Genomic DNA, 12667 nt, shown 5'->3' on the forward strand with positions numbered 1-12667 from the left:
AGATCACTGTTACTGAGACAGCACGATTCGCGGTATTGCCACAGAAATTTCAATGTGACAACTCTGCAGTACCCACACTCATTGCTACAGTTTGTACGGCGAGTAAGCAGCCCTGCTCGCAGTTTGTAAACAATACCACAATCCGTACTGTCACGGTCACTGTGATATGTGATCTTTCCTACAAGCCTCCTCCTGTGTAGATCAGTTGAAGTCAGCCTCCTCTTTGCTGCACCAGTAGCAGCAACTCTCTTCAGCGAGATTGAAATCCTGCGCATTCGCTGTCGGTTTGGCCCCACATGGCCACTTTGGGTTAGGACTGAGTGAAACCGCAAGATTTCAGACTCGCTGAAAAGAGTTGCTGCTACTGATGCAGTAAAGAGGAGGCTGACATTATCTGATATACTGTACATAAGACATGTCCTGAGTTTGAATTTCTTTTTTTTTTTTTGCGGACCTAAAAAACATGGACATCTGAATAAACACATTTAAATGAATGGATAAGAGTGACTGCTGTGAAAAAATACTGGCATCACAGACTATGCCATTTATGCCAACAATGCAGTTTTATCCTCTTTAGTTAAAGGGGTTATCCCGTTATATTTTTTGTGGCGAGGCACAGTCATGTACCATGTAATATACTATGTGACTATCAAGAAACTACATCTCCCATGAATGCATTGCAGTTTGGCTCTTGTTAGCCCCTCTCCCAAGTTGTTTGAGTACTGTGTATTGCTCTAACACGTGCTCTGTAGACAAGAGCGAAAAATATGAACATTAAAGTGAAACTAAGCAAAAGTTGTTGGTGATCATTACTGTAATAAATAGGGGAAGTAGTTCACACCATGGGGAAATAGTGAGCATACATTTTCATTCTGCTTAATTAATAGGTAAGATCTTCTGCACGTTTTAATAACTTTTTGTGTATATATTTTGAGGCAGTTTCTGTAAAGGGCATACCTATCTAAAGGTCTTTCGCCTCATTTATCAACACCACCTCTTTGCATTCTTTGTTAGATGTTTTCAAAGGGATCGTCCTGTTATGGACACTTACCCCCATCCTCTGGATAGGAAATAAGTGTTCGAATGCTAGGGGGGGTCCAACCTTTGGGTAACCCAGCGATCAAGAGAAGGCGTGTGGACTGAAAGTCCTCCTAAGGCCTCCTTCTGAATGGAGCGCCAATGCGCTTGCGTGACTGGAACTCCATTCAGTTCTATGAGGCTGAGGGTCCTGCCAACCAAATAGAAGTTAATGAAGCGCTGGTCACACAATCTCATTGCTGCTCCATTCGCAAAGTTGCTTTAGGGGGACTTTGAGTCCTTGTCCTCCTAATCACTGGGGGACCTGGTAATAAGGAACAAGTTTCCATAACGGAACAAATCTATTAAATCATTCTAGCACTCTTGGAATTTTTTGTGTGTTTTATGAAAACATATCTATTTTTTGTTTAGTCCAAAATTGTTCAACTTTCTAATATATTTTCTGCTTGTTGATTGAAGTTTGAAACACAATCATTTTAGTGTCTAACTTGAGCTGTGGTCACACATTCACAGACAGCAAAAAGGGATCTTGTGGTGTATTGAAACACAACATATATTACAAAGTTACATAATATTGTTGTTCACTGAAAAAGCCTTCTTTACATTAAGCTCTAAAATGCTTTTAACAGATTCTTTATGTGTCGATAGGTCTGGCAGATGGGGCCAAAAAATAAAAAAACCATGTACTCACCTCTCGCCAGTCCTTGGTTTCCAGCAGTGGTTGCTGTGTATAGGTCCCCTGGCTGATGTCAGTGCTGTAGTCCCGTTTGTGTGTAGTGGCCAGTGAACAGTGACCTCTTCACAAATGGCGATGTCAGCGCTCTAGTCAGGTGGGGACCTAGTGAGTACATTTTCCATGTATTAATGGACTCATTTGCAGGATCTACTGAAACAAAAAGAATTTGTTGGACAACCCATTGCAGTATTTCTTGTATATTTTGTGTGCGCTGCACCCATACTGTCAGTATGCCATGTCTCTGGAGGTCTTCATGTTCGCTCCCTCATTAGACAGAACACTTCTGTGTGAGAAGTATTAATGAATGACCACTTGTATGACTTCTAACACCATGCTTGCCTCTAGGGTATAGTAATTTCACTTCTGTCTGCACATAAGGCCAATACAGTAGTTCTGTGATTATTTATCATATTGCATTCACACAATACAAGGTTGTTTGATCTGTTGAAGGGAAACTGAGAAATGTTTACAGTAATGAGTCGGGAATTACACCAATTAACATTTATCTATCTAAATGGTTTCTCATGGCTGTTTCACATAAACGAAGTACACTTTTATTATCTGAGCATTACTATACTGTACATGATGTCAACATTCTACAGAATAAAAATCATTTTGTATATCTTCCCTTTTTCATATATTGTTATTGACATAATATTAGCTTTTATATTCCTATATAAGAATTGTTACTGTAGTTTAAAGGAGTCTTGTATTGTAATTGTCACCTTTATCCTATAGACCTACCTCTTTGGCCTGGGAAGTGAAGAAAATGTCACCTGGACGCCATGTCTTGCCTAGTCCATCGTCTGATAGAGTGAGCTCCACTTCAAGTGCTAGGAGGGCACTCAATTTTGGGTAAGAATGATGATGTTATTTTAACAGATACATTATTATATGCTTAAAGGTGTTATCACATTGGTAGATCAGATGCCAGTTAATGATATGCACGTTACCATTTGAGGGTACTTCTGTTCACACTCTGACAGTGTGCTATCAGTGTCAGACTTTGTGTGGAAACACAGTTGGATAAAGATATGGTAGCATCCAGTTGTTACTGGAGAAATAACAGCGGATCAGTACAATGCAGAGTTTTTAGAAAGTGCACCAGTGTAATGCAGCAAGTGTGAACCCACTGTGTCACTAAACTGATTTTGTGGCAGACTGTGAAGCACCAGGGGAGGGATATAAAAAACTGCCAATTCTTCCATAGACCAATGGATTGTGCTCACTCAAGGGTTTCTCTTTCTCTAAATATTCATCAGATAACCCGGACTTTATCTGTGAGAAAGTATTCACAGCAGTGGATCTGGCTCTTAGGTATTTGCCGTCAACAAGGCTTTTTAAGATGAGATTGAAATGATGCCATAAAGTGTGAATATGAAAACCGCCTGATTTTTTTTCAAGTGTATCACGTCCAATGCAAACCTATACCTCTGCTGTGAATCTGACACATAATCCAACAGTTTTGGATGTGGTTTAAAGGGGTTTTCCCACAATCAAATTTAAATTTGTAGACAAAAATGTAAAATTTTTAATGTTTTTGCAAATATAAATAAACTTTATAAATAAATTTTAAAGATTTTTTTTTTATAACCGTTTTAGTGGTGAAAATCTTTTGTCTTGATCTGTTGCCAATGGATACCGTTATGAATGCAGAATTTTTCTATGGTCTGCCACTGGTCAGAAACCCAGTCTTCATTTCCTTATTTTGGATATGTATCACACATGGGCACTATATTTTGCAGGCAGATTTTAATGCGGAATCCGTGTCAAAATCCATCTGTAAAAACGGCTCCCATTCACTTCAGTGGGAGCCACTCACTTTTTTTTTCTCGCTAGCTAGCAGAAAAAGGAAGTGACATGCCCTACCTTGCCGTGGACTCTGTGGCTGAGTCAGCCGCGGTGTCCACGGCTCGAGGCACATTCCTGTTTAGCTCCATTCATTTGGGCCTAATCAGTAGCGGAATGCCGATGCATCAGCATCCCGTCGCGGCTAGCCGTGCCAAAGAAAAACACACAGCGGAAAACTTCCACTGTGTGAACTAGCCCTAACAGATCAATAGCTTTTATGTTCAGGCTTTTACAACACACTGTGCTTTGTTTACTCTTTTGTTTTTCAATAGTTGTGAAAATATTTAATATATTCACTTTATAAAATAATAGTTGTAGTATCATATTTCTTTGTTAGCACAACAAATATTAGGTGCCATTACTAGTCTTGCAATTGTGTTATAGTGTTTGTGTACATTGTATGTTGTGTCTAACGTTCTAATACCTCTTCTATCATTTTACAGAGGGCCTACTCTCACCTTGACTCCAGGACGTTTGACGCCTTCAGGGGTTAGTTGGGCTGATAAAGTAAAAGCAAACCATGGAGCTTCTGCCAGTCCTCAGGTCGCAGAGATTATCCATCCATGTACATCAGCCCCAATGCAGAGAGCACTGCATGAGAATGGTGAGCTATGGCAATATATCATTTTTAGGCTGTGAATGTGCTTATAGTTAGCCAGTGTGTGATCAGATTAGTAATGATAATTTTTGTCCAGTGTATTTAATGATTGTAAATGTATTTTCACACTGGGTATGTTAATAAATCTTCATTTGATGTTTTATGTGTTAGTGGTGACTTTATGAATGTAGCGGTTATGTTTTGTGTTACTCTTTCCACTGGTGTTGAACAGTGGCTACAGAACACCTCCCTTTTTTCCTCTTAAACTTTCTACTTTATCCTAGTCATAAATCTATCAGCGAGGATAAGGAAGTAAGGTGGACAGGCTCCAGATGGGAACACTAGTCCTGTGTCTTTGTTTTGTATGAAATTGCTTTATGAAAAGAAATGACAGATACTCAGCAAGGTTAAGAGGAATGGGTTTTAAAGGAATCACAAGTCGTTTAACATTTAGTGCTACAAAACATGACAAAGCCTTCCTAAAGTAAAATATGGAAATCTCAGCTCCATCAAGTATCAATAATACAACACAAGTAAAGGGGTATTCGGCTAATAACAAGTCATCCTCTATTCATCTGCTGGGAGCCATACTAATCCTGAATCTTCTTGTTTGACTGGAGTATCACTTGTATGTGTGCTGTTGCTTCATTCATCTCTTGGGACTGCCAAAGATTAGCGGAGTACATCTATCAGCTGTATGCACAGTCCCGTGTAACTGAATGACATGGCAGTGGACTTCTGTGCCTTTCAAACAGGTAGACTAATAATGCACATCCACTTGATCATTGGAGATCCAGGGGATCTTTTGTTACTAGAATACCTCTTTAATCTCTATTTAACCCCTTCCCACCGATGGCACTTTTTGACTTCCTGACCAAACTCGATTTTTCAAAACTGACATGTGTGACTTTATGTGGCAATAACTTTGGAACACTTTAACTTACCAAAGTGATTTTGAAATTGTTTTCTCGTATCACATTGTACTTCATGTTAGTAGTAAATTTTGGTTGATATGTTTTGTGTTTAATTATGAAAAAATAGGAAATTTGGTGGAAATTTTTAAAAATATGCATTTTATAAAGTTTGAAATGATGTGCATTACATACAGATAGTCAGACCGCCAAAATTATATCGTAAATCTAATGTACCAGGTCTCTGCTTATGTCGGCATCAAACTTTAGTCACCCTTTTATTTTTACGGACATTATAAGGTTTACAAGTGAAACAACAATATTCAAAATTTTCAAGACATTTCCAAAACCCATTTTGTAAGGGACTAATCCAGTTATGAAGGGGTTTTGAAAGACCCTTGTATTAGAAACCCCCATAAATCACCCCATTTTCAAAACTGCACCCCTTAAAGGGGCTCTATCACTGGGAAAAGTAATTTTTATCTAATCACATGCTTGCATAGGCTTTAGAAAGTCTATTCCACACTTACCTTTTGTATGTAGATTGCCTCAGTGGTTTCTGAATAAGTCCGTTTTTATTCATATGCTAATGAGCTTCCAGCCAGCTCAGGAAGTTCCCAGCAGCCTCCTCTCTCCTATTATCTCCTATGTGTGTGAGGCAAACAGGAAGCTGAGTCATCAGGCAGCAGCAGCCTCCCATAGAAAACAGCAGGGAGAGGTGTGCACCATCTATCGTGCACTAGTCTAATTAGCATATGAATAAAAAACAGACTTATTCAGAAACCACTGAGGCAATCTACATACAAAAGGTAGGTGTGAAATAGACTTTCTAAGGGCTATGCAAAGGTGTGATTAGTTAAAAATGACTTTTCCTAGTGATAGAGCCCCTTTTAATAAGCCAAAACAACATATATCAAGTATTTCGGCCCTAAAAGTGCTTAACAGGAATTGAGACAAAATGGAGGTGAAATTTACACATTTTATTTTACTAATATTTTCGTTTAGCCCTAGAATTTGCACATTCACAAGGGGTTAAAGGAGAAAACACATCCCACAATTTGTTAGGCAAGTTCTCTCGACTACCACAATACCCCACTTGTGGCTGTAAACTAATATATGGACGCACAGCGAGACGCAGAAGGGAAGGCGCGCCAAGGAGCTTTTAGAGGGCAGATCTGGCTGTGATCAGTTTCAGGAACCATGTCGCATTTACAAAGCCCTTGAGGTGTCAAACAGTGGAAACCTCTAGAAAGTGACCCCATTTTGAAAACTGCACCCCTCAAAGAATTTATCAAGTGATGTAGTGAGCATTAGCAACCCCGAAGTGAATATATAAGCTGTGCAGAGTAAATTGGGTACACCAAATCCCATTCTATTTTCCCACTAGCTATTATGACACGGACGGGGAAGAGGGGCATTCTCGGGGGTCAGTGCTGGTGTATTCTCTCTCATAAGCTCTAAATATGGGGTGTCCCCTTAAAATGCTCGCACAGTTTATACATTTCCTTCTAGTCGCAGCCACTTGTGTCCTAATGATTTGGCGACTTTGGGTTTTTTTTGTCTTCATATTGTACAAGCTAGATTTTTTTTTTCTTCTGGCAATGTGGCCATATTAGGGCTTGCTGTTTGCGGTATTAGATGTACTTTTCAATGCCACCATTTTGGGGTGCCTGTAACTTATTGACTATATTTTATTAACTCTTTCTGGGTAGGATGTAAAAGAAAATATCAATGCTGGTATTGCTTTTTAGCATTTTTTTTCCCCGTTCAGCGTACAGCATAAGTAACATGTTAGCTTTATTCTGCGGGTCGGTACGGTTACGACGATACCTCATTTATATTATTTTTTAATGTCATGTTTGACCACCGGCATCTCAGGGGTAAACACCTGCTATCGGACCCGGTTCCGACCGCGGGTGTTACAGGGCAATGCCAGCCGTATGTTACAGCTAATACCAGCAGGACATGGTGCGCACATAGTTTCTGTGTGCACACCATGCAGCCACCGTAGTACTACGGCGGTTTGCGGAAGTCCTTCCCGGCAGCGCCGTACTATTACGGCAAATGTTGGGAAGGGGTTAAAGGGAGTCTGTCAAAGTAAAGTGTTGTTTTATTCCTAATCAAATAAAAGTAAAAGTGCTTTATAGGTGTGCCTTATCTTGCTCTGTATTTGGTTCTCCGCTCTAGATTCCTGGACAAAGCACTTTTCTCCTTATCTGCACATAAAAAAAGTGATTTTCATGAAACTGGGGCTCTGAATAACAGATATTGGGAATCAGTAGAATCACCCCTATAAGATACTGTGATTAGGTTTGTAAACAATTTACTGCTGACCGGGTCCCTTTAAGTGCAGAGTTTGGTGTAAATAGATCTTTTATGCCCCTTTGGATAATTGGCTTCTCCCCAATGTCTTCTTCTGAATCAACATTGCAATAGCTTGAACTGGTTACAATCTGTCATTTCAGACTGCCTTTACTTTTATTGCAGTTGGCTAAGTTTGGAACCTTAAAGGGGTTGTCTAGGATAAACTGATAATTATCCCCTAAACTAAACTCCTTCCCCCCACCTAACTTCTACTTTACTTCAATTTTTAAAAATAAATGTATAATTACCCATATCCCTGGAGGGACAGCTCCAGGGACACTTTCTGATAATCCGATGACGCTCCGTTTCTCCACTTCCAAAACGGAACGTCGCCATCACTCTTCCCCCTCCCTTATCCCCTGCAATACTTACTTTATTAACCCACCACTAGTACTAACAGACCTTTATAAAAAAAAAAAAAAGAAAAAGATTTTCTGTCCGGAAAACCCCTTTAAGCACTGGCTTTGTCAACTAAACATGACCTTGGTAAGAATGTCATTTGATGCTTTCTTGTTTTTGCTGTAGATCGAATTGATACTGAAGGATGGGAGACGGTTCAGCGTGGCAGGCCTATTCGTTCCAGATCTTCTGCTGTGAATATCAAGTCTGAGTCAGCTTCAGATACAGAACTTAAACTAAAAGATGACAGTGACAAAGAAAATATCTGCTCCAAATCTCCAACTGAGGTTCCTGAAGAGGCTGCAAAATCAGAACACCCCCCTGTACTTGTTGAACCACCTCCTAAGGAATTGCTTTGTCCTTGTGAAATTCCACTGACAGAAATCACTCAGGTAGAGGATGTGTGTAGAAATTCATTGCCATGCTTATTTCCATAAACTATTAAGCTTTACCTTACTTTTGTACTGTCTTGTGTGGTTTTGTGTAGTTAATTGTAATGGTAGGTTTATTCAATACCATTTTTCAATTAATGAGCTGGTGGTTAGGTAGTACCTGAAGATGTAATGGACATTCTTGTAGCCAGAAGGGAGAATGCTGCACCCCAATGGGCAAGGAATGTAATTGTACCTAGTGATGGTACGTTTACTGATCATGATGATGACTTACCATGGCATGATTATTTATCGTTGATCACAAAGGTATTTGTAAGCTCTCAATTTTTCTTGAGAAGGACAGAAAAACTGGCATGGATGTGGATGATACTTTGATATTTCATTATATTTACCAGGCATCAGGCCATTTGAGTATATTAGCTCATACACACATTATCTTTTTTTTTTTTAATGACCTTCACTTATAATGACAATTTTCACTTGAGTCTTTGCTCTTATGTTTGAAAAGTTTGATACTTACTTTGAGGTTTTCAGTATAATAGTATATGCAGCCTACAAATAAGTGAGGCAGTGTGTCAGGGTAAAGGGATAAGGTTATTTTCCCAGCAGTGGGACACTTACTGATCAGGTATTGGTGGCATATGCTATTGCTAGAGGATTCTGGACTATTTATGTGCAGGATGGACTTATATAGGGGTATTTTCCTTTCATAAAGTGATTGCATATCTCCATTACTTTCTGACCACCCATACCCACCCCTTCAGCACAGCTTGATTCAAGTGAATGTGAGCAGTTGCAGAACTCTGCGCAGATGGGTAACTGGGAGCGCCACTGTGCAGGGAAAACAGGGAAAGGGTCATGATGCTGAATCAGCTCTGCAGCCCTTTCATCCTGAAGATTAGTGGGTTTTGCAAAACTCAGTACCCCACCAATTCTAAAGTGATGTCATATCTTACAGAAATGACATCACTTTATAAATGGCAATACACCTTTAATGAAACCATTAAAAACCATTTTTAAAGTTATCACCATCCCTCACCCAAGGAGCATGCAGTTCAGGCGCTATTCAATGGTATTCCTCTTAAGCACATTTGAAATACTGTTGAATATCCTTCATAAGATACAAATTTTTTTTCCTCACCAGTGTTCCTGGGATGCTGGGTAAAAATGACTAAGAAATCCTTAGCTATAATTCTCATTGATAATTCACAATTAAATGTCATCTTCTGTAAGCCTCCTAATGTTAAGACAGTGAGTAGATGCTAAGGGGTTAATTATTGCACTGTCATAAGGCTAGTTTGCGGCTGTGGTGGTCCAGGGATTAATAGTTATGAATTTCAGTTACTTTGGCCCAGTGTTAAGCCAAGCTTTTCATTTGCGCTATACAATGAAGCAAATACTAGTCAGTGGTTGGAATTTGTGGGCCTGGCAACAACCTGACATTTGCGCAGAAGAGCTCCCAGCTGGATAACAACAGCAGTGGAAATTTCTGGTATGAATGATGGGCTCTCAACGCACAGCCAAAATGTTGTTTTAATTTGGCAGCAGATTGCTAAAGAATAAACTGATAGGGAACAAGCTATCAATTTTCCTGTAGCCGGCTGATGACAGAGATTAAAGGAATACAGTAGGCGCTGTGTGGTAGTAACCTGGTCATGCAACAAGCAGTAGGATATATGTGTATATACAGAAGAGGAGTTATGCAGGGAATATGCCGTTTCTCGCAATATTTCACTGGGGGACACAGTAACCATGGGTATAGACCTGGCCACTAGGAGGCAGACACTAGGGAAATAGAAAAAAAAGTTGGCTTCGCCCACACAGGCTACACCCTCACACTGGCCGTGCACTCATGCAGTTTTTTACCTAATGTCATAGGAGGCAGTCACGACCTGAGTCAGGTCTTTCTGTCCATTTTTATTTTTTCTTTTCTTTCAGGGGCAGGGGGTTGTCAGTGCTTTGCAACACTAGTCGTACCCCTGCGGGCACAAGCGCTCTATTATAGAGCGCCCCGCAGTCACCCAGTCCCCCTCTTTTGCTGCAGTGGCGGCGGGATATTCCGGCGACCCCACGGTTACGTGCGAGGTATCACCGAAGGGGTGAGTCTGCGGTGCCTGAAGACTTCGGACTGGTAAGTATGAGCAGGTGAACATAGGTATGTTCCCCTTTTCTGCCCCTTCTTCCTCCCTGGGGCCTGTCTTGCCTTCTTCTTGGTGCTTTGGGGCACCAGCTGGCTGGCAGACAGCGTGGTCCACGCGGCCGGCAACGGGCTCCAGGCAGCGGCCGCGGCTTCTAATTGAGATCGTGGCTTCGTCGGTGGGTAGGCCGAGGCCACACTGGGTTCCTGGGCCTCCACTTTTGGTAATCTTATGTCCGCTGGTGCAGAGCTGAAGTCCTTTTTACTTTGTCCAGGATCCAGGTTTTTCTCAGTGTGGATTGGATCTTGTTTTTTTTTCTGAAAGGTCAGATATCTGTGCTTCTTTTCTTCCGGTGGCCCTGGTTGTCCTTACTCAAGTAAGACTGTTCTTCTAGGGCAGGACTCATGGTGTCCCTCCTTACTGGCTTTTATGATCCTTGTTTTTTTTTGCCTCATTCTTGAGGTACCTTAGGCTCCTTCTTTAGCCTCTAAAGCAAGTTCGCTTTCTTGTGGCAACCACTTCTACTTGTAGGGTTCTGAGCTGGCTGCTTCTGTGCCAGTCTCCCTTCTTGATTTCTCACGGAATAGGGTGGTTCTTTGTTCTCCACCTTCTTTGTTTCTAGGGTGGTGTCCTCCTTTTCTTGTCAATGAGGATATTGTCTTTCTGTTTTTTTGTCCAGAAACTGAGCATCCTCGTGGGCACCACGCACCGCCGAGATGTGTCCAGGCGGCTGGATTGACTAGCTCTCAAGGAACCGTTCTTTGATGCTCTTTTGTGATTTCCAGGGAATTCTAGGAAGGGCCTGTCTCTTCCAGGCTATCCATCTCTAGGTGGATTCAGTGTGTCATAGAGAGCCTTACAGTTAAGGGGCAGGGATTCACCTTCCCATGTGATGGCTCATGCGACCAGGGTTTGCAAGGTTGTCTAAGTTTTTTCCCCTCTGTTGGACGTCCCATGGTTACTGTGTCCCCCAGTGAAATATTGCGAAAAAAAGGGATTTTTGTGTACTCACCTGTAAAATCCTTTTCTCATTGTTTCACTGGGGGACACAGGTCCCACCCGTTGTATTTGTTATACGGGATTTTTTGTTGTTGGAGTTCTTTACGAATTTAGGTGGTTGGTTCCATATTCCTGTTTTTGGACTCTCTCCCTTATCCCAAAATCCCTTATTCCACTGTGGAAATCCATGATATAATAGGCATACTGCAGATCCACATCATACTATATAGTAGCAATAAATGGTGCCATGTAGAGGATTCCAGATTCCTCTGTATGACAATGCTTCCAGGGTGAGTACCAGAATTTTGACTGGAGGTGCAGACGCCACTAAATCCCTACAAAACCATATCAAAATCTAGTTCTCCACTCAGTGGCCTGTCTATCTTATATATATCACTCTGTGGTAACGCAACGCACCTCAAACACCTCCCTTCCTATACCACACTTCATATGCATGGTAAGTAGGCAGAAATGCAAAACTATGGATCCCTTTGATCCCTCTTACTTGATTTGGGGCTGTCAAGCTATGATGTCTTCTAGTGACCTGTTAGACCCTATGGCGTTCACATGTGAAATCTGGTAGCGTTGTTGGTTATGGTTCCAGTTAGCCACTCTGGTCACCCTCTTCTTTTATACATCACACCACCCCTCTAGCACCACCATTGCTGTTTTGTGGTGACAGGCCTCTTTCATTTTGGCAATCTGGCTCAACAGGGGTGGGACGAAATCAGTGGAGAGAAAAGCCCTGTTTGCAAATTTTAAGCGGAATGGGGTCTCCAAACGGTCTCACAACCCTAGTGTGACCACAGCCTTAATTTAGTTTTTTTGTTTTGCTTTTAATTCTTACTGATTTTTATTTATTTATTTTTAATTGATAAAAGTACAATGGGGAAAATATAAGTCTATCTGTCTTGTTACATGCGGTTATTTTTGGATGAAGCTGTTAGGGCAGTCAGGGGAAAATAATACTACTCCTATACTCTGTCCATGGTACTGACATAAATGATCACTTTAAGACAGATGAAATGACTTGAAATTAATATATGGCCATCTAACAGGTTTTGTGTTGCTAACACTAGAAATCTCATGGTGATATAGCCATCTAGTTTACAAAGTTGCTACTTGCTAACACTGTACTGCACCCACAGATCTGGCTCATCCTTATTTTAAGTTTGTGGAGAGATTGTATTGGGTTAGCCACAGCAAACTTGCTCATGACTAACTTACTGTGATCTACAAAA

At 40.9% G+C, this 12667-nt stretch overlaps 1 protein-coding gene across 2 annotated transcripts in view; it reads left to right on the forward strand.

The window, feature by feature from the left end:
* SCAPER (S-phase cyclin A associated protein in the ER) overlaps nt 1-12667 on the forward strand; it is a 173799-nt gene that overhangs the window by 28881 nt on the left and 132251 nt on the right. For both annotated transcript variants that reach the window (XM_075273805.1, XM_075273806.1), the window contains exons 6-8: nt 2513-2629; nt 4069-4229; nt 8024-8289. In XM_075273805.1, coding sequence (XP_075129906.1) covers nt 2513-2629; nt 4069-4229; nt 8024-8289 — 544 coding nt within the window. The remainder of the gene's footprint in view (nt 1-2512; nt 2630-4068; nt 4230-8023; nt 8290-12667) is intronic.

This window comes from Leptodactylus fuscus, chromosome 5, assembly GCF_031893055.1.
Source record: "Leptodactylus fuscus isolate aLepFus1 chromosome 5, aLepFus1.hap2, whole genome shotgun sequence".
Taxonomy (NCBI): domain Eukaryota; kingdom Metazoa; phylum Chordata; class Amphibia; order Anura; family Leptodactylidae; genus Leptodactylus; species Leptodactylus fuscus.